Source organism: Physeter macrocephalus, chromosome 9, assembly GCF_002837175.3.
Source record: "Physeter macrocephalus isolate SW-GA chromosome 9, ASM283717v5, whole genome shotgun sequence".
In the NCBI taxonomy this organism is placed as follows: domain Eukaryota; kingdom Metazoa; phylum Chordata; class Mammalia; order Artiodactyla; family Physeteridae; genus Physeter; species Physeter macrocephalus.
The window spans coordinates 98,632,106-98,655,543 of NC_041222.1; the positions used below are offsets into that span (position 1 = coordinate 98,632,106).

The window sequence follows — 23,438 nt, forward strand, 5'->3', positions numbered from 1 at the left end:
GGTCTCTTACACCAGCGGTCCTCAAATTTTAGCGAGCATCCGCTCACGGGGAGGGCTGGCTGAAACCCAGACTGCTGGGCCTCACCCTGGAGTGTCGATTCAGCAGGTCTGAGGTGGGGCTGGAGAACCTGCATTTCTAATGAGTCCCCAGGGCTGCGGCTGGTGACGGATTACACGGAACCCCGCACTGCGATCCCCACAGGAAGGCCATGGGCTGGGTGCCCCATCGCCGCAGCAGCACAGATCAACTGGGGGCTCTACTCTCACAGGACAAAATCTGTGACATATCTTAGGAATGACCTTTGGGACACAAAGGGCACATATTGGTGATCACCTAGGTTTCCTCAGGGATGGAAAAGACCAGGTCTAATTGAGTAAGTGTACCTATCTCATAAGATGGGTGAGACCGTCCATGGAAAGTGCTGAGGACAGATCCTGGCCCATAGTGACAGCTCAATAAACACATTATTTGCATTACAATTAAATGGCGGAGCCAAAGGGCTGGGCCAATGAAATATGGAGAAAGGAGAACCTGGAATTCAGAGCTGAAAGAACTTTCTTCATTCTCTTGGGTCTCGGTAGGATGTGGCCTCAAAGGGAAGAGCAGAGGAGAGGCCAGCTCCGTGCTCGCTGTCAGGTGCACTAAGGCCGCAAGGAAGCTCCTGACACAGGTAGCCCTGGCCACCTCTCTTGTGAAGGAGCTGTTATCAGAGAGAAATGCAAGTCAGTGTGAGCCGCTGCTCCCACAAGCTCCAATGAAAAATGGCTATTTTCCTTTTAAAGAACTAGCAGACCACAAACATCCCAATGACACTCAAAGCAGTCAACCTGAGGAACCATACATATTTCTCCACTGGTTTATTGCTTACCAATAAGCGATAAACTGCCCCTTTAAAAAAAAAATCACCTTTATAACTTTCCCCACTTCATCTCTCCAGCCTGGGCTCACAGGCAGCTCTTCTGCCCCCTCGATCCGGCCACATGCTGTCTGCTGAGGGGACACGTGCTGTGACGGCTCCCTCCCCAGGAACCAAGAGTGAAATGAAAATGGATGTGAACTGTGAACGATCATCTACTTCTATGTGTCTTAGTGAAAAACACGACCACTTGCTAGTTTTATCTAGCAAACAAGTCTTGCTAGTTTTATCTTGCCGAATCAATTTTATCTAAATTAGTTACGGAAATTTGTTTGGATCTCCTTTGTTTATTGCTCTATTAAAGAAAAAAAAAATTTATTTATTTATTTTTGGCTGCACTGGGTCTTCGTTGCTGTGCGTGGGCTTTCTCTAGTTGCGGCGAGCGGGGGCTACTCTTCGTTGCGGTGTGCGGGCTTCTCATTGTGGTGGCTTCTCTTGTTGTAGAGCATGGGCTCTAGGCGTGTGGGCTTCAGTAGTTGTGGCACGCAGGCTCAGCAGTTGTGGCCCATGGGCTTAGCCGCTCTGCGGCATGTGGGATCTTCCTGGACCAGGGCTCAAACCCATGTCCCCTGCATTGGCAGGCAGATTCTTAAGCACTGTGCCACCAGGGAAGCCCCTGTCTATTGCTCTTAAAAAATAACAACTCAGGTTAACTGTGGAAAGGACTGAATGTACTGGACACTGGGTCCCCATTGATGGCACCTGGCCTTGTTCCACCACCAGCCTTTGTTAGGGTCTTGGAAATGGGCAACATTCAGGGGCTTAGCCTTCAAAGTCCAAGATCTGGCTACTCTTCTGAGCTCCAGAGAGAATCTGGGGACACTGTTTTTAAGTTTTCCTACTTGTTTTTCCTGTTTGCTAAAGACATGTTCAAGCATCTCCAGAGGCAACAGGAAGCCAAAAGCAGTGTCCTCAGAGCTCGGCACACCGTCACTGCGGCCGCTGGGCCACATGCTTCCCCCTCTCCACACCTGTCACTCAGGCGCAACCCGCCTCAGCTGTCCCACATGCACGACATGCTTTTTACCTTTTCTCCCTATTAAAACAAGCTCAGATATCATAGAACTAAAAAATATGTAGACTTCAGTAGAATAAAATCTTTAAGTTATACTAAAATGCATGCAAATAGTAATCAAAGTTTACATTCCTTACTTTTTGGTTACTCTCATCTCCTCCATCTATCTCTGAACTCGGTGAAACTTGGCTCTCACTCATAAATGGGGTCCAGGAAGGACGAGGAAACCCACACCCTCAGGTGGTGAAGGACAGAGCTGACACTGGCTTACCTGTTCTCCACGCTATGGCCTGTGCCCTGGCCTCCCACACACATTAAGCTTTAAAATAAGCGGTGCTCCAGCAGGCCTGATGTTGACAGCTGTTACTTCATTACTGGGAAAATGAGGAGGTTCTGAAAATCCCACCTCTCTTCCCAGTTACTTGCTTGAGGGTCGATGTGCTTTGGTTCATCCACGTGTGATACAAACCCCAAAGAAAGCCACCGCTGGGACGGTCTTCTGCAGACTCAAGTGGAAAACCCGGGCGTGACCCTGGGAAGCAGCAGAGCTCACCTCCGGCATGATTTCTATCTTCTCATACCGACGCTTGAAGGGCAGGGCGAGGACCTCGGCGCGCCGATAGGACATGGCGGGTGGCTGGCAGTCGATCATCAGGTCCATCCGGTGGGACTGAGCCGGCGGCGGCTGGGCGTACTGCTCAGGACAGACCACGTGGAGCGGCTGAGGAACCAGCGGGACAAGGGCAGCGTCGGGGGAGAAGGAGGAGGAAACAAGAGGAGGCCGTGAGGCAGGAGAGGCCGCGTCCTGAGCTCACCCTCCCTTTGCGGTGCTCAGGCTCACCACTTGGCCGTTTCGAATTCTCATCCCGTCAAACCCAAGTAACCAGTGAGGGAAGCAGGGGGAAAGAAGAACAAAAATTTCAGGGAAAAGCCCCGATCTGCCGGCCAAGTCGATGAGCAAGGGATTTACTGCCTTGGTTTGCATTTATTTTTCCATTATATTTAAATGATGGTGACATCCAAGGGTCTACCCTCAAATGGCCTCCGAGCCCCTTGAGGGCAGTCTTCTCGTCACTTACCATCATCGACTTGGTACTGCTACTGGCTGATTAGCAAGAACTGTGACTTTTTGTGCTAGTTTGGATTTCTGGTCTGGATCTGCAGGTCTACTGGTACTAGGCAGTGGGCAATGGTCAGGCCTTATCCTCAGTTGTGTAGGACACACTGAATCAGATAGAATTTTTTTTTTTTTTAACAAATGTCTCTTTTTATTATCTTGAGAGAAAACCAATTAGTAAGCCAATGTTTACTTTGGCCAAATAGCACCCAAATGCCAACCGAACGTGGCACCCAGAGAGTCAAGGCATTGTCACTGCCTTTACTGAGGAGTCTGGACCGAGCCTCAAGTTCCCGGAAGAACAAGGCTTCCAACAGACCTGACGGGTTGAGTTTCAAACCGCACTTGTCCTTTAGGACTGACACCTCTCCTCCTTTTCAGACTGCCTTTCGCCCTCCTTTCTGCCTGGTTAGCATCTTATAACTGTCTCAAAGCCAGTCGACTCCATAGTCACTGCCTGAGGACTCTCCCCAGGTTCTCCTCCCCTGCAGTGGAGACCAGGCGGCCTCCTGTTTCCCGTATTCACACACCACCGAGGGGCTGGGGAGTCTGCCGTGGTTCAGGGGCAGAGGGTGACATTACTCAGGAGTGAAAACAACAGGCTCTTAACTGTTTCTTCCAGCAAGTTGACAGGCACACAGTGGTGTATCAAATCGCTCACGGAAATCGGAAGTGGCTTAACTGCTCCAACCATGTCTAGAGAAAGGCCCAGCAAGCTCGGGGTCACCGTCAGCTGTTACCCCTGCACTCTGGAGGCCTCCAGCTTTCTCTGTTTCCTGCTACCCTTCCTTAGAGTTTCCTGTTAGCGCCTCTCCTCCTGAGGTCAGGGGTTCTGTGAAGAGGAGGAAAGTGATCTCCCAGCTCAGGCCGAGAAACGTAGGGAGCCAACCACACCTCGCTCAGCGACTAGGGTCCAGGGCACCCCGGGGGCTCACGTAAGGTCCCGGGCACACCGAGGTGATGGGACATCAGAAACCTTCCTCTCGCCTGTTCTGAGCTGTCTTCCTCACCAACTGCCACCACCCCTCCAACCCCGAAACATGGGCCACCCAAGTGATAAGTGTGGTGAGTTTTTCCTCCCCGTTCTCCTTCTGGGCCAACAGTGTTCCTTTCGCCCATGCTTTACCCCAACTACTCCTTCCCTTTCTCTAAGGCAGATGCAAAATGAAACAAACAAACAAAAAAGGGACAACCACCAAACCAAAACAATCCACTAACAAAAGCATAACACTGCGGTACTAACCCACATGTGCAACAAGGGCCCAATATATGTTTCAGTTCAGCTGTCTTTCAGTTTGACGAGTATGTTTCTAGAATGATTTTTTTTTGGTGGTGGGAGGGGGCAATTTGCTTTTTAACTGGACACAAATGGTCCTCATCAAAAATAAGACACTGTTCACACTTTCTTTTCCTCCCACTTTTGATTTCTTTAGAGGAGAAACTTCTTTCAGGGTGTAAAGCCCACTGGTTTGGAGTCTGGAGGGTACCGGGCTGAGCACTCTGCAGACCGAGGACGGGTGAGGAAGACAAGCAGTGCAGCTGGACATCCTGGCCCTCACACCGCAGACACGATCCGCACAGAGATGCCAGGACCGCAGGGGCTGCCAGCACAGTTTCCCCATTACCTGCACTTCTTTGAGCAGCTTTGACACTTGGATGAAATTCAGTCTCGTATCAATGGGGCAGTATATGCATTTCATGGCCAAGGGCTGGTAGGGAGCCAGTGCTTCCAGGTATGAGAAGTCGGGTTCTAAGGGGAGCACAGGAAAGAAAATTTAAATTGCAGGCAACGGAGGAACGGCCCAGTGAGGAAGCAGCTGGCATGGCCGAGGCCCAGCAGACGGGCAGCATGACAGGAAAGGCACTGAAGGTTACAGGAGCCAGATTCCCCATCACGGGAGAGAGGAGTGACTTACAGAGAAGGAGAGGGGGAGGCCGGCCCGGACGCTGCAGGGTGGGTGTGGACTTGGAGGGGTGCACGCACGCTCCAGGTTTGCAACACAGATGGGGAGAGAGATGAGACAAACGAGGGGATAAGTAAGTAAATGGGGGAGAGAGGAAAGCTCTGCTTCACCACAAAGTGCCAGCTAATAAATGTCAAAGAAGCGATGAAATTGAAAAAAAAATTCACCTTTGGCAACCATCACGGTAATAACTTATTTGGACCAGAATCATCAACAGATGCTTAAAAAAAAAATTAGATAAACATCTGGGGAAGACCAGGATAAGTACATAGGCTCGAAGTGTCCCCCACAAGATACTGATGGACACAGAGCAGTGACTTCACAGTGGAGAAATCCGGCACAGGCCACTCAAACGGAGCGCTCAAAGATCACCGCCAGGTAGGAGACAGACCACATGCCTCCTACTTGACAGGATGTACCCAGAAGAAAAAAAAAGAAGGATCCTGACCCCATGTCAACAAAATGCTTGTGCTGAGGCTGCGATGCCCCATCAGCAGAGCCAGTGCAGCGCCTGGGAACCGTCCTTGCCACTCTGGCTGGTTTGTTCTCTGCAGAGCCGCTCACCACGGCCGGCCCGGCGGGGACTGTTTGCTGTGCTGGAGGAAGCCGCCCACCTCAGGCCAAAAGCACCGGCTCACTCCTGGTGTGAAAAACAACACGCAGGTTCCTGACACAGTCTGTGCCCTGCGAGGATGCCACTTCCTACGGCCCCAGCTTTCCACACACCACTCCCAGGAACTGACCCGGTGACCTCAGGGCAACTCAGAGAACTTCCAGATTTTTTAAATGACCTCCCCTGCAGTGGATCCTGTCTACCCAAGAAGAACCCAGAAAGCACCCAAATGAGGCCAGCACGGCTGCCTGGGGGATAAACACCTCTCTCTGTATGGATACTGTGTGAGCTACAACTCCCACAGTCATAATACAAACAGATAAGGTGGCCCAAAACCTTGCAGACATTGTCAACGACACAACTTGTGCTCTGGAAGTGCAACACACCGGTTTAAATGTATACTCCTTACCCAGATGAATGTCTGGTAATGAATGCCATGGACAATCACGTAGCCCTTGCTTTCTTCTTAGCTGGCTGGAGGGACGTTTGCAGTATAGCAACGCCTCTTCTGTGTCTCTGTAATACTGTACCCACTGTCACATCAGAACCAACATCTCCTCAGAAAGAACAGGAGAGACCCCCTCAGTCCCACTACAGAGAGCGTTCTCTGGATGACTTCCTGCTTAGCAGAACTTGGCAATGGTGAGGCTCTGGGTAGCGTGAATCAGCATCTTAGGGCCTGACTTCCTCTGCCTGTGGCTGAAAGGGGGTCTGCGAGGGAGAACAGCAGCGCCCGACGGCTGCTCCTCTGAGCGCCCCTGGCACTCACGGCCAGGCCGCGGTGGCACCCGCCTACTGGACGTAAACCACCTCACATGACGCTGACATGAGAAAAGGCCACGCAGTGACCATGATGGATCAAGACAAAAACAAGACCCTCCCTAATCATGCCTGAACACAAGACCACAGCGCCGTCCAAACCACCAAACAAGCAAACACTGCCCTCTCCTGGCTCCATTCTTCTCACCTTCTAGACAAGAATCACTAAGATACCCAACCAGAGAACTACTGCTTCCTGATGGCACCCAAACCAGAACAATGAACCCACCTCCAAAATCACCTAAGCCAAGGCCCGTAGGTTCTTCTGAACGTGGCCGGCGATGCCTCCTGCCTCCCCATGGCGGTACCCCCTCACTGCAAGGAGTCAGCACCCCAACTCTGTTCCATTACTGGTGCGTGCCTGGTGGCCTCTGGTTGGTCCTCACAACAGGCTGAGCACAGGAAGGGCCCAAGCGTCCCTGACCCCAAAGCTTTGGGCATAACCAGACTCCCCTCCATGGCTCACATCTTAAAGGTAGTTAGGGAACTATAAGAAGGCAACTGGTACTTTCTCAACAGGCTTCTGTGCCAGGCACTATAAGGCGTGCTTTCTTATAACACGTCACTAAACGCGCGGAGCTGCCTGAGGATGAGCGACCAACAACCCCATCTTACAGGGGAAAGTGAGGCTCAGAGCCGTGAGTAACCCGGCTGAGGTTACACTCACTCGGACCAGCTTTCAGGTCAAGGTTTTGTTACTTCATTGCCCTGAGATCTTCAAATCCCAATGCTGTCTGAAGACCGTGAATTGATAAAATAAGATAGTGATTAAGTAAAACCCCTAACTTGCCCTCATTTAAGGATTAGTTTTATTCTGAGGGGTTGGTCTCCACAAGAAAAACGGCAAGCCAGAGTAAACTATAACCAAAGGAGAAAGCTCCATCTCCGTAAGTAAGTCCTAAAGGGTAAAGCAAGACTGATTATTAGAATTCCTGCAGTTCTTGAACAGCTTACAAAATCCTATCAAAAGTAGTTCTAGACCAGAAATCTGTCTCGGGGAAAACCTACAAAAACAGATATGAAAGCTCTGTCCAGTGCACAGTGATCTAACAGGACATTTTTGCTTTGTTCTTACCCTTTCCCTTCCAGTTGCTTTATCCTTTGGTATTTACAACAGAATAGGGATCATATTTATACCTTACTGTCAAATTCTTCCTAGCGTCTCTACCTGGTAGATACATCCTACCAGGTATGCAGGGATGGTCACAGTGGGAAGGGCAGGGTTTTGTTTTGTTGGTTTATTTACCTGTGAATATGACAGTGTTGAGACTAGATTTTCCCCAGAGCTCCATGAAATGGACCACGTCCCCAAATCGGAGGGAAGGGTGTCCAGTGAAAACCACACACGGCTGTCTGAAGTCGTTGCTGAAGTCTCCATGGATGCTGGGGTAGTGCTTCAGCTTGTTGGTCTGAATGAGCTAGAATACGTTATCAAAAGCACATGAAGAGATGTTAGCCTACCCAGGAAGGAAGCACCACAGCATGGGAGAGTGAACAAATTAAAAATACAAGGTAATGCTATTAATATTAGCCAAAGATCCAAATTTTTTACCTATAATGTGACTTTCTCAAAAGATGGGACCTTTGCGTAAAATTACCGAACTTAATGGAAACTTCTCTTCAGGTTGTTACGGCCTGACTCTGTCTAACCCCTCCTTTACAGCTTCCTGACACTCCAGGCTCCAGGCCCCGAAGTCCCCGACATTAGTTACTGCTTGAAGTACAAGTTCCCAAACTCTGTGCATCACCGAGTTCTGTCAACAATAAACACTTCACACAAGAAAAATTGTTCACCAGCACAGGACTGCCTCTTGAGACGGTACAGCTGTGTTAAGTTACTGTGGCGAGGGGCAGGAGACTTAATAAACACAAGAACAAACTGGCTTTCAGCGGTGTGGGAGATGTGATGTCCTCACGACAGAGAGCTATAGTAAGAAGCAGGCCACGCACAGTCTCAAACCTGTCTCAAAAGTGAATGTTTTGAACCAAAAAGGTCTTCTTCCTAGCACAACACCGGGAACTACTCTCCTAACGCCAGGCCCGACCCGAGGCAGCGCCATATACAGTTACAACCACAGATGGCATCTTGTGGCACTGCTCAGAAGTTCTTCCTGCTGCCTCAGCCCTGCCCCCGCTGCCCCACTCTAGCACCAAAAAGATGGCAACCACCCATACTTCAGAGACCCTCAATATCAACTAGTAGTGCCCCGAGATGCTGTCTGACGGGTAAAGAATTGGTCTGTGACCCAGCTCAATCCTGTAGCCACCCATAACGCCTAAGAAGGGAGCCCAGCCAACAACTCCAACCCAATGTAGTCACCCCAAAGGTGAGGATGCGGCCAGAATGGGGCCGCCCACAAATGGAAGCTGCCTCTCTTCATCTTGAAGATTTAATCTTTAATTCAGAGAGACTGCTTTCATTAGCAAGACTACCCGGAGACCTTAATTAGGAGTCACATGCCTGAACAGGATATGAACAGTAAAGATGCAACAATCACTGCATCCCCACTTCCCTTCCAAGTTATATACAAATAAAACTGACATTCTTTGTATAACCCATCTGGCCAAAATCATCACTTGTCCCAGTTCAACAGGTGAATGGCTGACTAAAGGACTAGTTCTACTGGATCCATAGGTGTCAAGGAGATGAATGGGATTCTAAGAAGAGCGGCAGGTCTTTGCACATAAATTAAGTCACTTTTAAGGCAAACTGAGATTTTTTTTTTTTTGCCAATCAGATCTACTTTTCCAGCAGACTTACTACCTTTTTGACCATCCAGAATTACCTTTGTGCTGATTTAAGGTCCAAACTGTACAGGCAATGAAGCTGTAGGGTAGGAATTCTGTAAAGCAATTTTTTTTAAAGCAATTTTTTTTATCAGTACTAAGGGCAGAACTGTATTTTCTCATTGGCACTGGTCACATAATACCAATTATCAACTCCATCATGCCCTAATATTGACAAGTGCATTTCAGGAATCCTGATCATGCAGCTATGGTCTTTTCACATTCTTAACTGTAAATGGGACAAAGGTCATCCATGACATACTTGTGGGTAAGAACATGGTAACACCCTTAGAGAACAAGTTCTGAAGAAACGCTAATTGTTATTAGGGAAGAGGCAAATAGACTTTCAGTGGTAAAGCCCACCACAAAGTACATTTTGCTACACTTAATTTTCTGACACGAGATATCTAGCCTGAATTTCACTGTAGTAATGACAGAGCTTGCAAAAATCTTGGCTGCTGTAAGAGAGTATGAGGACTGCAAATAACTTCCTCAAAACCTTCCACTTGACATTCTCGTTCATGAAAGACCTGTCCTTTGGAGTAGGAAAACAGTAGTCAGATTTAAAATAATCAGCAGGACAACTGTTGCAATTTTCTTGAGCCGAATAGTTAACTACATAGCAAATAAGACAACAAAATCCCTATGCATAAGTACCTGCACAGACATCCCTAACTTGATGGAATTTTTACAAACTGAAAACTCCCACGTTCCCATATGCACATCAATAAACAGCATTACCAGCTCCTCAGAAATCCCCCTTTGTCCCCTTCCTGCCCCCACTGCTACCTCCAGGATACCCATTCTTCTGGCTTTTAATATCACAGATGAGTTTTCTGTGTGTTTGAACTTTTATATAAATAAAATCACACCATATCTACTCTTTTATATCTGGCTTCATTCACTAACATTATGTTTGTGAAATTTATCTACATTGTTGCATATAATCGGAGTCCCTTCATCCTCTTTGATGTAAGGTGTGAATATACCACAAAATTCATTCACCCGTTGATGGACATTTGGGTACATATTTCAGCACTATTACCAAGAGGGCTATGAAGATTTGTGTGCAGATCTCTGGGTGACACACCTGCATTTCTGTTCAGTACAGACTTTGGGAACGAAACTGCTGAGGCACAGAGGATGTCACAGTCCTAGGTTCAACTTTACTGTCAGTTTCCTAGAGTGGTTATACCAATTTACACATCCTTTTTAAAAAACGTAACAAAAAACTGGGAGTAACGCTATTGTCCAATAGGAAGGGAATGCTTAAGTACACTACAGTATGTTCATATGATATGCTATGGAATATTAGGTAGCGATAATAACAGTGAGGCACACAGATAAATGTCCATGATACACCCACCACTGGGTGAAAAAAAAAGCAGTAGAAACAAAATTGGGCACACACAGCCATATAAAATCACTCACTGGTTCTGTGAGGAAGGGGGAATTTTTCTGTTTTCTAAACTGAAATGTTCTTATTTTCATCATTAAAAATTTATACCAATGACAGACATAACCAAATAAAAAGAAGACTTTGGCAATAAGTAAATCATTTATGCAAAAAAGTTAGTAGAATAAAATTCCTCCCTCGGTCAATGAAACAGAGGTAGGCTATTAACTGAATAACATACTGGTAATATAATGTGTTAATAAGAAGAGAAAGTAACGAATCTTGAGTCAGAGTACTTCACTGCCATCTTACAAGGGAAACAAAGGGCTATATCAAATTACTTTCGGATTTTTAAAATTTAATGACCTGCTATATCCACCCATATCTATTTATCTACATTTTGTTCTTGCTCTGACCCAGTGATTCCATTTTCTTACCTCTGCATGAGGAAAAGGCGGTTCTGGGAGATACACCTTAGTCTGTTTGTTGTGACAAAGCCTTTTGAGGAGGAAAAACAGATCAGCAGGTTAGGCAAGGGCTACAGTGGTATTTGTTGCCACCTAGTGGTAGCAGCGCAAACACTTAATACCGAAGTTTATTTGAAATTTTCCTGTCAGTGTATCTCACTGTGAATAAAACACCAGCATTTACAGCATAATCAGGACATAAGTCACTTGTGAGCAGAGTTTTAACCTTTGAAATTCCTCAATACATTTTTTTCTTAAAAAATAAGCTTCTTATCTTGAAGTACTTTTAGATTTACAGAAAAGTTGCAAAGACGGTACAGAGTTCCCATGTACCTTTTAGCTGGTATCCCACTATGTTTGTTAAACTAAGAAATAAACATTAGTACTTTATAGTTAACTAAACTCTAGACTTTACTGAACTTTCACCGATTGTTCCACTAATGTTTTTTTTCTGTTCCAGGATCTAATCTAAGATACCGTATTGCATTTAGTTGTGATCCAAAAAAAAAAAAAAAATTTTTTTTTTTTTTTTTTTTGGCTGTACCTCGCAGCTTGCAGGATCTGAGTTTCCCCAACCAGGGATTGAACCTGTGCCCCCTGCTGTGGAAGCACAGAGTCCTAATCACTGGACTTCCAAGGAATTCCCTAGTTGTGATCAATTTTGAGGAGAAAGTGATACACTTTTTTTTTTTTTGAGACATAGCTTTTCTATTTTATACATGCACCATTTCATTAATAGTAGAACTGGTAACTCAAACCGGAGAATAATAAATCTCTCCAGTAACTCTATCTTAATCTAGACACCGTGAATGTTTTAGGTAGTCTGTGTTTTTCCCTAGCCAGATATGACATTTAAAATATGGAGATTTCTGGAAAAGCAAATATGGCAAAAGGTTAACAGTTGTTAAATCAAAGTATGTGGGTGTTCTGTAGCTCTGACATTTTAAAGTTGGAAAAAATATATGTAGTGATTATGTTTGTTAAAGCCTGCTTCTAAGAATTCTACCAAAACAGAACTAAAGCATTTCAACAATTCTAATAGATGTTACTTTTGGCAGAATAATTCAGAACTCTGGGGCTTGGATTTTGTTTGAACTTCATTAATACAATTATCTAATTTTTCCTTCTTTAGTTTAACTCGATTTCAAAAACATTATATCCTTTTGGGAAGAAGTTGTACATATGGAAACAAGATACTTTTGAAGGGTTACTTATTAATAATATCTAAACAGACAATAGTACTGTCTTTATTTCAAACTCAGGAGGAGAGACAAAAGTTCTTAGTTTAAAAGTTTAATTTCGATTGTTGCAAAGGATAATATGCTATATCACTTAGCATCAATACATAAAGCTATAAAACTAAAATACTTCTGTCAAAAAAATCAAAGAGCTAAATGCAATGTGGTACCCTGGATTGGATCCTGGAATAGGAAACAAGCATTAGTGAAAAAACTGGTGCAATTTGAATAAAGACTGGAGTTCAGTCAATAATAGAGTGCTCATGTTAATTTCTTAGTTTGGGTACAGAACGCATGGCCATGTAAGATGTTAACATTGGGGGAAAACTGAGTGGAAGGTATATGGGAGTTTCTGTACTATCTCTGCAACTTTTCTGTGCCTAAAATTATTTACTGAAGTAACAAGTTATTATTCAAAAAACAAAATCAAAGAACGAAATTGAAGAAAAGTATCACAATGGGAAACAATGTCTGCAGATATAACAAAGTGTTAGGATCTTTAATACATATATAGAGTTCAAATAAATAGATAAAAGTACAACACCTCTGATAAGTAAATGGGCAAAAAAGGAACAATTTACAGAAGACATAATTTTTCTGGAAAGCAGTTTAGATTTGTATAATGAACATTAAAAGCTATTTATACCCTTTGTTCCAGTAATCTTATTTTTAGTAACTAACCCAAAGCAAAAGATGTAGTCATATATACACAGAATGATATTAATTGAAAATTTATCACTACAAGGAAAAAAACTGGGAAAAGCCTGTCCACCCCTTCAGACAATAGTTAAGTAAATTATACTACATATAAATGAGGATTAATGATGTAATAATGCAGTCAAGCAAAAATTATGTCTCGAAGATTTTATAATGCTCTAATCTAGTATTAAAAAATTTAAAGGCAGGATTCAGAATTAAATATGCAGCACGATCCCTATATAGAAAGAAGAAATACATCAGAATCTAACAGTGATCTTATTTCTGGACAGTAGGATCATGGGTTCAGTTTTTTTTTCTGTTCTCTGTAACTTTTATCTTTTTCTATACTAAACATGTATTACACACATATTAAAAACAAATATCAAAAAATAAAAACTCAAAAACAACCTACTCTTATTTTAGCAGTCCTGAATTCTACCCAATCAGACATTCTGACAATAAGAAAAGCACGTAATGGGTCAAAAGTGGACTTGAAGGGCACACACCCGGTTAGGACACCATTCACAGGGGCCCACAAGGGCTTGTCCAGGAGCTTGTAGTTTTCAATATTTTTAACTGAGGATCTGGATGAAGAAATTCAGAACATGCTGATTAAATGTGCAAGTCATCCTTAGGGTGGACTACCACTTATTCAAGATTACCTTCCTATGTTGGGGGAGAAAAAACTCTAAGCAAAGGATAAAATTCAAAGGCTTACCAATAAAAGTGACTTTTTATTGTCAGTCACTAACAATAAGTCAAACATAAATAACAACGAAAAGTCCTATGGACAAACATGAATAACATGCACATGGGATGGAGAAGTCTGTCTGGATCTAAAAACAGAAAAAAAGGACCTTCACCACAACTCAAATGGAGAGAAAAAAACTGGATTTAAAAAGGTGGGGAGGGGAGGGTGCACACTATAATGCTGGGATATGTTGTACAAAAGACGTATGTTGTACAGAACGATGTACAAATTACTTTTAAAGGAGAAGCATACTGTGTCTATTCGGCTATCACACCACTAAACGGGATTAAGCACACCCTATATATATGTATGTCACAGTCCCATCCTAAGGCACTACTGGATCCATTGTAAAAGTTAAGTTGCTCTATTTCCTCCTACCCCTGACTTTTTTGGCCAGGTGAGTTAGATTCAAATATCCATCTAAATAATCCTAAAAAGGTTCACCCACTTCATATTGTTCAATAATTTACCCATCCTAGGATTTGATCAAACAATTTACTGCTGTAGTAAAACTTGATTTTGCCAAATATACTATTGAAATGAAAAAATAAGCTAGTTTTTCCTATCAGATTTGGTATTATAAATTTTAGACAACATGAGCTTGGGCTTTGAACTTTTTTTAGCCTTTAGCTTTTGTAACAGATAGAGGGTAGCATGAGAGAAGGTAAGTGTATAATAGTTTTGTTACTGATTTTGAAAGTGCTGGCTAAGCTACGTCTTTGCCCTCCCACCTTCCCTTCTTAATAACAATTCTTCTAAACCCTGGCAATATCACACAGATTTGGCTTTCATTAATATAAGCTTCACATCACAAACAGGGAAAAACAACAAAATGAAGGTTTCATAGTAATGTGAGAAAAATATAGGATTACTTCTATTTCTTTTTAAATTAAAATTAAGAATATTTTTCTTTTCTTACTGCTTGAATGTACTGAATCACAGGAAGAACAGAGACATACCACTCGGCAAAAATCTGGGAAAACTCGAGTGAACTGTTAGCCACTGGGGAGATGAAGTAGAAAGGAATGCTGGAGAGGCCGGCAGAGTCAATGTACTGATACAGGCATTCCAGAAGGTCATAGATCACTCCAGAAGGGTAGCAGGGGACCAACACGTTTCCTCCATTCCGGACTGTCAGTGCTAGAAAGGTTGAAGCCACACAACATTGTAAATCAACTATACTTCAATTAAAAAAAAAAAAAAAAAAAGGTTGAAGCCAGAGGGGGGCGGAAAAAGTAGTATCAAAAGAACAGTTTAACACAGGGAGAACAGAATTTTAAAAATAATATTTGCATTTCTCTCATTTTCCTACATCTGTTCCTATAATTCACTTCGTATGTATAACAATTGACTTCTTTTGAAGACTAGCACCAGAGTGGGAGGATCCAGAGGCTGACTGAGGATCCGCTGAGTTTTTAACCAATGTCTCAGTGCCTGGGAACAGGGTGTGCAGTTAGGGGTCTGGGTTGTCAAGGTTACCAATGGCAGATAAGCTTCAGGACAGACCCTCTAAGCTCCTCTTTTTAGCTCCTGCTCAAAACTTTGCTGGATTTGTCTCTCTTCAGCCTCTGACCACTGCTGAATGACCTATAAGGAAATAGGCCAAGTTTTTTCTGTTTGACTCATTTTAGTGGCATTTTCTTTCATTAATGTTTTGGCTATAAGAAAATCCTCTATACTTTAAATACTTAAAGTAAGTTATCAAATGAGGAATTGCAACTTACGGTAAAATCATATTAGAAGCTGTAACTGGCTAAAAAAAGACCAAAGATCTCTTAAGTTTGTTTTTTCTTCAGTTTCCAACATAGATTGAAACAAGCAGCGTTTGGGTACAGAACTTGAAGTCTCTGATGCCTTTTATCCTCCTCCTACATGTTCCCAACTCTGACATCCAGGTTCTCCTGTATGCTGTGCCTGGAATACTGGCCAACTTGCTATTACTAGAGTACGGAACCACGGAAAAGACCAGATAGCCATCAGGGCTCAAGAAGCCTGGCTCTAGACCCGCCTCTGTCACAAGCTATGGGACCTTAGTTAGGCTACTGTAACCTCCTGGGCCTCAGCTTCCTCATCGCTGATGAGAGGAGTGAACTAGATCAATGCTTTTCAAGCTTTATTTTGCCTGAAAACTGTCAGAACATGTTAAAATGCAACTTTTCTATGGGTCTCTCTTACTAGGTCTGTGGTGGGGCCTCAAAATTTGCATTTTTGAGAAGTGGTCTCACTGATCTTGAGGCAGGTGGTTAGTGGACCCCTCTTTGAGAGACAGTGGATTAGATGTAAAGTTCCTTTAAGACCTGAAGTTCTTTGAGTCCATGATTCTGGATTATACACAAACAAACATACAAATCAAAGATTCTATTTGAGACCAGTCCGATACTTTTTCCAAGCTAAGAATAAATTACCTTTGTCTTAAAATCAGCAAAGAACAAAAAAAGACTAGGATTACTGGCAAGGGCAAGTGAAATTTCAAAGGATAGTGCCTTCCATGTAAATATTAGATGACAACCACTTCTTTCCCTCAGAGCTGAGGTAATATAATATCACCTACAGTTGCCAGGGGTGAGCGGCCTGAGCGCATTAACTCCTCTTTGGCAACAGTTTTGGAGTGAAAGTTTGTGTCTCCTAAAGTTCATGTATTGAAGCCCTCACCCCCAATTAGATATTAGGAGGGGGAACCTTTGGGAGGTACCCATGTCTAGATGAGGCCATTAGGGTGGAGCCCCCATGATGGGATTAGCATACTTATAAGAAGAGGAAGAGGCACCAGAACAGCTTTTCTTCGCCAGTGAGGACACAGTAAGAAGGCTGCCGTCTGCAAGCCAGAAAGAGGGTCCCTCACCAGAACCCAGCCATGCTGGCAACCTTCTGACTTCCTAGCCTCCAGAACTATGAGAAATTAGTGTTGTTTAAAGCTTATACTATGGTATTTTGTTACAGTAGCCTAAGCTAAGACAATAAGCAACCTACACATTTCTAAAAGAAATGCAGCATTTCTAGATTTTACTGACAATTATATCCAAAGAAACATACATTTCTTCCAGGTAGCAAATACCCAACAAGTCTCTCAATTCAGTCTTCCCCCAAAAGAAGAAAAAAGTAATACCAACCAAATAGTGGGGAAAAAAATACACCTGTTTCACCTGTATCACTGTTGTGAATTCAAAGTATTAACAGTCTTTTCTGTGCTATTATTTGCAAAGCAAAGATATGATTCTTTCCTTCTTTAACTTTGCTTACCCTATAAGCATCCATGACCCACTCCCAAATCCCACCAGAAAGCAAGAAGAATAAGAGTTTCTACATAAATCAAGTGGGCGAATGTTGAGCATTTGTTGTATAAACTGCTAAAAATTCTAATTTACCGTTATAACCACCATTCCTATTGTGCCTTCAGATTTAAGATGGTTAAGAATTGCTTTTGTTGACAACAGTAGGCTTTGAAGGATGAGCAGAAGGGTGGGAATAAGTGGGGGGAAAGGCCTTAATAGGGGGTGTCAGAGGGTGTGAGTGTGAAGGGAAGGGACAAAAAATACCACAGAATCCAGGTACCAAAAAATAAATGTAAAACATTTCACCCTGTTTAAAATTTGCATTGGATACATACCCAGGTTGCTGCAGAACTCTCCCACCATGCCATCTGGGTTTGCGGTGGGAATCTGGGTAAGGCCTGTCAGAATGAGAACATCGCTGTTTTTGAGAGAAGCTTGGTCCATGGGCTGAAAAACCACAGAGAACTATGATTAGTAATTAAAAAAAAAAAAAAGGTTAGATATAAGTAGTAAAGGAAAAAGAGAATACAGTTATTGCTCTTTCCATGTCCAACTCATCATCAAGTCATCTCACCTCCTCTAACAAAAAGTCTATCACTGAACAGCGGTTGCCCAAGGGGGATGGGGACCCATGGGAGGGAACTTTATGGGGTGATGAAAAAGTTCTATGTCTTGTTTGGTATGGTGATGACATGATACGAAAATTCATGAATTGTACATTTAAGATCTTTGGGTTTCACTATACATAAATTTTACCTCAATGAAAAATAAGCACATTATCTTATATTTCTATAATGCTTTGCTCTTTGCAAAAGGCTATCTCACCCATATCGTTGGTGGCCCTCAAACTTGAGCGTGCATCTGAATCACCTGGAGGTAGATCGCTGGGTCCCACCCCCAGAGCTTCCGATTCAGGTTTGAGGCGGGCCTGAAAATCTGCATTTGTAACAAGCTCCCAGGAGATGGTCCTGGTGCCGGTCTGGGGATCATGCCTTGAGAACCATTGTACTATACAATCTGGTTCTCAAAACAGCTCTGCCAAGTACATGAAATAGGGTACATTGAAAATACAGAAGTTGGGACTCAAAGACCTGGGGTGCGTTTCCCTAAGAGTCAGTGGCAGAGGAGCAAAGAAGGACACTGGATTAGGAATCAGAAATGTAAAGCCTCCTTCAATTCCATTACCAGCACTGGACCTCAGCCAAGCCTCCGAGCTGGGTTTCTTATAAAATGGGCCTATTTCTTGACCCATCTCCCTTCAGTGGCTTCTGAGTGTCTCATGTGCTAATACACATGATCTTCCCGTAGCCTATGAAGTCCTATGGTTTACTATTGTGTGGTCCTTAGGATGTTTTATTTTTGAATTTGTTTTCAGAGCATTTCAAAAAAATACTAATTACTTTTTCCAAATAAATCAGGATTAAAATTGGAAACAAAAATGAAGGCCCATGCAAGGATGTATTGTACAACATGGGGAATATAGCCAATATTTTGCAATAACTGTAAATAGAAAGTAACCTTTAAAAACCATAAAAAAATTTAAAAAGTACTTAATAAGAGGAATAGAAAGGGAAAAAAATGAAGGCCCATGGATTGAGATGCTGGAGAGCTCATCAATGCTTTCACTTTGTAATGCATCTTTTCCTCAGTTTCATTTAACCTACTCACCAGAAAATCAGAAGAAAAAAGCCAGAAACACCATTTACTGAGAAGCCTTATCCCTGTTCTTTCTGTTCCACCCAGACTTCCCCCCAAAATTTCAAATAGCAGTGCAGCAAACACCTACCATCTGCATTGCTATCTCTGAGTATACACGCCTTTTGATGTATCATCCTTTAGCATTTTATATACACATGGATATATGGGCTTCATTATTTTTTAAAATAACATGAGTGTGGTTATATAAGCTGCTTTATAACCCGAAAAATACTTCTTTCACACGAATAAAGGAAAAGTACAGTTGTGACAATTACACTGAGTAGCTTCTAATTCCTATTTGCACAGATACATAACAATGCGTGTAAGGGATTTTCCTTTGCTCAGGAAGAACTAACCTACCTATATTTGCACTTCTCCAACACACACACACACACACACACACACACACACACACACACACACACATATGTTCATTGTTTCCAGAGAAGGAGGAAAGGGGAAGTAAAGTACAGAGGTTTATAGCAGCTGATGTGTAATGAGCCTGGGAACGTTCATTGGGTGCACACACCAAGCAGAAGGAAACTGGAACGGTGACCAAAAGGACCAAGCTTCACTGGATAGCATATTCAGCTTAAAAGCACAACAATTTTATAAGAATCTTATTAGAACAAGCCACTAATGATCCACAGGGCTGACGGGGGGATTCAGAGGGCCTAGGAACCTCCTGAAATGGTACACACAATTCTGTGTGCCTGTATACATTTTCCCACAGATTTAATTAGGCTGTCATTTGGGGCCATGACCCCCAAAAGGTTAATTAAGGACTAGTGCTCTAAACAAAGACTCAGTGGGGAGAAAACTCTGGCACTGAAAACATGATCATCTCTGAACCTCAGCCATTACCACTGCCTTCCTTTGAAAATTAAATGCCCAAAACAAAAAACAAGGGCAGTACTACAACATGACTACCACTGAGCTGGACATTAAGATACTTCATGATCAAGTCAGACTAGATGTTCATAGTTTTAGCCCTAAAACTTGGGAGACATTTCTTGTGGATTCCCAGGGCTACTATAAAAATAGTAGTCTTAAAAGGCTTTTAGTGACACTCTCCAAACCAAGCTGACACCACCATCTCCATTTCATCACCAAAGGGCAAATGCATATATTACTGGTGTCAGTGGTCACTCACTGAGTGCCTGAAGTGGGAACATTTTGTTTAAACACACAAAAACAGAAAATTCCACTGTGTCCAAGAATCAAATAAAAATACCTTACAAAGTTGACAGTCACAATCAAACTTGTGGAATAAAATTTTGAAAAAGCCTAGGTCCAAGGATGCTGTGGTCTTTGTGCTGGTCCTCTGCTGATTAATTTTTTTAAACATATATACATACTTTTGAATTAAAAAAATTTTTTTAGCTGTGTTGGGTCTTTGTTGCTGTGCGTGGCTTTCTCTAAATTACAGCGTGCGGGCTTCTCACTGAGGCTGCTCTTGCTGTGGAGCAGGGCTCTAGGCGTGTAGGCTTCAGTAGTTGCAGCATGTGGGCTCAGCAGTTGCAGCACTCGGGCCCTAGAGTGCACGGGCTTCAGTAGTTGTGGCTCGTGGGCTCTAGAGTGCAGGCTCAGTAGTTATGGCACACAGGCTTAGCTGCTCCACGGCATGTGGGATCTTCCCAGACCAGGGATCGAACCCGTGTCCCCTGCATTGGCAGGTGGATTCTTAACCACTGTGCCACCAGGGAAGTCCCCTCTGCTGATTAATTTTTACTGGACACTTTGCACAGGGCATGAGAAAAAGGAGATCCAGTTTCTAGGCCCTAGAAGCTTATGACCGAGTTGAAGAGAAAACAAGTATGTATAATCAAAAAGGAGGATTTTTCCAAAAGCCATAAAAAATGTAATTCAAATTTCTTGAGTCTGCACTGAGTATCTAAGTGCCAGGACGAATGCAGACTAGACGGCTGCACTAGGCCAGGGGAGGTCACTTGTACATGGCTTTTTGGCAGATGAAGTTTTGGTTCTAGTTTTCTTTCTCTCTTTGGCTAAGGAACTTAAGACTCAATTTCAGGTGGACTTTGCAATGGCTGAGTGACACCCCTCCCCCCCACCCCCCCCCCGCCGCCACCAAGACGTCCCTCCTACATGTGCCCTCATGGCCTCCAAGACTCACTATCCCAGCACCGACCACACTGAATTGTAATCGCCTGTTTACCTGTCTGTGTCCCCCATGGGACTATGAAGCTCCCTGAGAGCAAGGACTTTGTATCCTTACTTCCTGGCAAGATGCCTGGCACACAGCAAATAGTAAATAAACATTCATTGAATAAATGAACACATGAAAAGAACATGCATTCTGGTAAGCAGAAAACATTCCATGCTAGGAAATAGGCACTACAAGTCAGGAACATGAGATAAGCATGTCAACAGCGGGAGGAGGGCCAGGGAGGGCAGAGGGCAGGGGAAGGTAGCCTGTAGATGCCAAACGGATTTATTTGAGAAAAGAAATTAGGAAAAAGAAAGTATTATTGGTTAAGGGCCTAAAAGGTCAGAATCGGGAAGACTGATAGGCTAGGCAATAAGGAGTCAATGGTCTCAAGCCAGAGGATGACATTTTTTAACAATAAACACAGACAATAGCTGAAGGAAGCGGGGTGAGACCAAACAGACGGAGAACACTTTGAAGGCAGTCCAGACAGACATAAAGGGAAAAAAATTACAATTTCATGGCATTTGAGGAGCTGGAAGAAGTAGATCTACACATCATACAAAACAATTAACAGACTTTGGGCAATGGATTGGATATACAGGACAAGGGAGAAAGCAGACTTTAACATGCTCCAAAATCTGAAGTCAGAAATGGCAGTCAAAGGGAAATTTGGATGCAGTGATTTAAAAGAATAAGGAGGCAATAATAAGTCCAGCATCAGCAAGCTGCAGGTGTTCTGAGGATAGGGAAATGATTTAATCTGAGCTTAAAGATAAAACAGTGGCATGTGATGTATATGGAGATCTGCAAGGTACCTTCATCAAAGTACTTAACAGAAATGTCAGTTCATCTGGAGTGAGGAAAAGAGAAGTGGGTCTAGGGCCAAGGCTGGAGGGACACTAAGAAACGTGGGAGAGGGGCAAAGACAAGAGAAGTACAAAATGCAGTGAAGAGCTTCCTACCTGTACAACTCAGGCTCTGCTGATTAATTTTTTTAAACATATATACATACTTTTGAATTAAAAAAATTTTTTTAGCTGTGTTGGGTCTTTGTTGCTGTGCGTGGCTTTCTCTAAATTACAGCGTGCGGGCTTCTCACTGAGGCTGCTCTTGCTGTGGAGCAGGGCTCTAGGCGTGTAGGCTTCAGTAGTTGCAGCATGTGGGCTCAGCAGTTGCAGCACTCGGGCCCTAGAGTGCACGGGCTTCAGTAGTTGTGGCTCGTGGGCTCTAGAGTGCAGGCTCAGTAGTTATGGCACACAGGCTTAGCTGCTCCACGGCATGTGGGATCTTCCCAGACCAGGGATCGAACCCGTGTCCCCTGCATTGGCAGGTGGATTCTTAACCACTGTGCCACCAGGGAAGTCCCCTCTGCTGATTAATTTTTACTGGACACTTTGCACAGGGCATGAGAAAAAGGAGATCCAGTTTCTAGGCCCTAGAAGCTTATGACCGAGTTGAAGAGAAAACAAGTATGTATAATCAAAAAGGAGGATTTTTCCAAAAGCCATAAAAAATGTAATTCAAATTTCTTGAGTCTGCACTGAGTATCTAAGTGCCAGGACGAATGCAGACTAGACGGCTGCACTAGGCCAGGGGAGGTCACTTGTACATGGCTTTTTGGCAGATGAAGTTTTGGTTCTAGTTTTCTTTCTCTCTTTGGCTAAGGAACTTAAGACTCAATTTCAGGTGGACTTTGCAATGGCTGAGTGACACCCCTCCCCCCCACCCCCCCCCCCGCCGCCACCAAGACGTCCCTCCTACATGTGCCCTCATGGCCTCCAAGACTCACTATCCCAGCACCGACCACACTGAATTGTAATCGCCTGTTTACCTGTCTGTGTCCCCCATGGGACTATGAAGCTCCCTGAGAGCAAGGACTTTGTATCCTTACTTCCTGGCAAGATGCCTGGCACACAGCAAATAGTAAATAAACATTCATTGAATAAATGAACACATGAAAAGAACATGCATTCTGGTAAGCAGAAAACATTCCATGCTAGGAAATAGGCACTACAAGTCAGGAACATGAGATAAGCATGTCAACAGCGGGAGGAGGGCCAGGGAGGGCAGAGGGCAGGGGAAGGTAGCCTGTAGATGCCAAACGGATTTATTTGAGAAAAGAAATTAGGAAAAAGAAAGTATTATTGGTTAAGGGCCTAAAAGGTCAGAATCGGGAAGACTGATAGGCTAGGCAATAAGGAGTCAATGGTCTCAAGCCGGAGGATGACATTTTTTAACAATAAACACAGACAATAGCTGAAGGAAGCGGGGTGAGACCAAACAGACGGAGAACACTTTGAAGGCAGTCCAGACAGACATAAAGGGAAAAAAATTACAATTTCATGGCATTTGAGGAGCTGGAAGAAGTAGATCTACACATCATACAAAACAATTAACAGACTTTGGGCAATGGATTGGATATACAGGACAAGGGAGAAAGCAGACTTTAACATGCTCCAAAATCTGAAGTCAGAAATGGCAGTCAAAGGGAAATTTGGATGCAGTGATTTAAAAG

General features: G+C 43.6%; 1 protein-coding gene across 3 annotated transcripts in view; it reads right to left on the reverse strand.

Moving 5' to 3' along the window:
* The window catches only part of INTS9 (integrator complex subunit 9), a 112,421-nt gene that overhangs the window by 13,495 nt on the left and 75,488 nt on the right, over positions 1 to 23,438 (reverse strand). For all 3 annotated transcript variants that reach the window (XM_028494225.1, XM_007115107.3, XM_007115108.4), the window contains 6 exons: positions 17,391 to 17,502; positions 14,743 to 14,923; positions 11,066 to 11,126; positions 7,692 to 7,863; positions 4,675 to 4,799; positions 2,486 to 2,653 (listed from right to left, as the gene is read on the reverse strand). In XM_028494225.1, the coding sequence (XP_028350026.1) occupies positions 2,486 to 2,653; positions 4,675 to 4,799; positions 7,692 to 7,863; positions 11,066 to 11,126; positions 14,743 to 14,923; positions 17,391 to 17,502 (819 nt within the window). The remainder of the gene's footprint in view (positions 1 to 2,485; positions 2,654 to 4,674; positions 4,800 to 7,691; positions 7,864 to 11,065; positions 11,127 to 14,742; positions 14,924 to 17,390; positions 17,503 to 23,438) is intronic.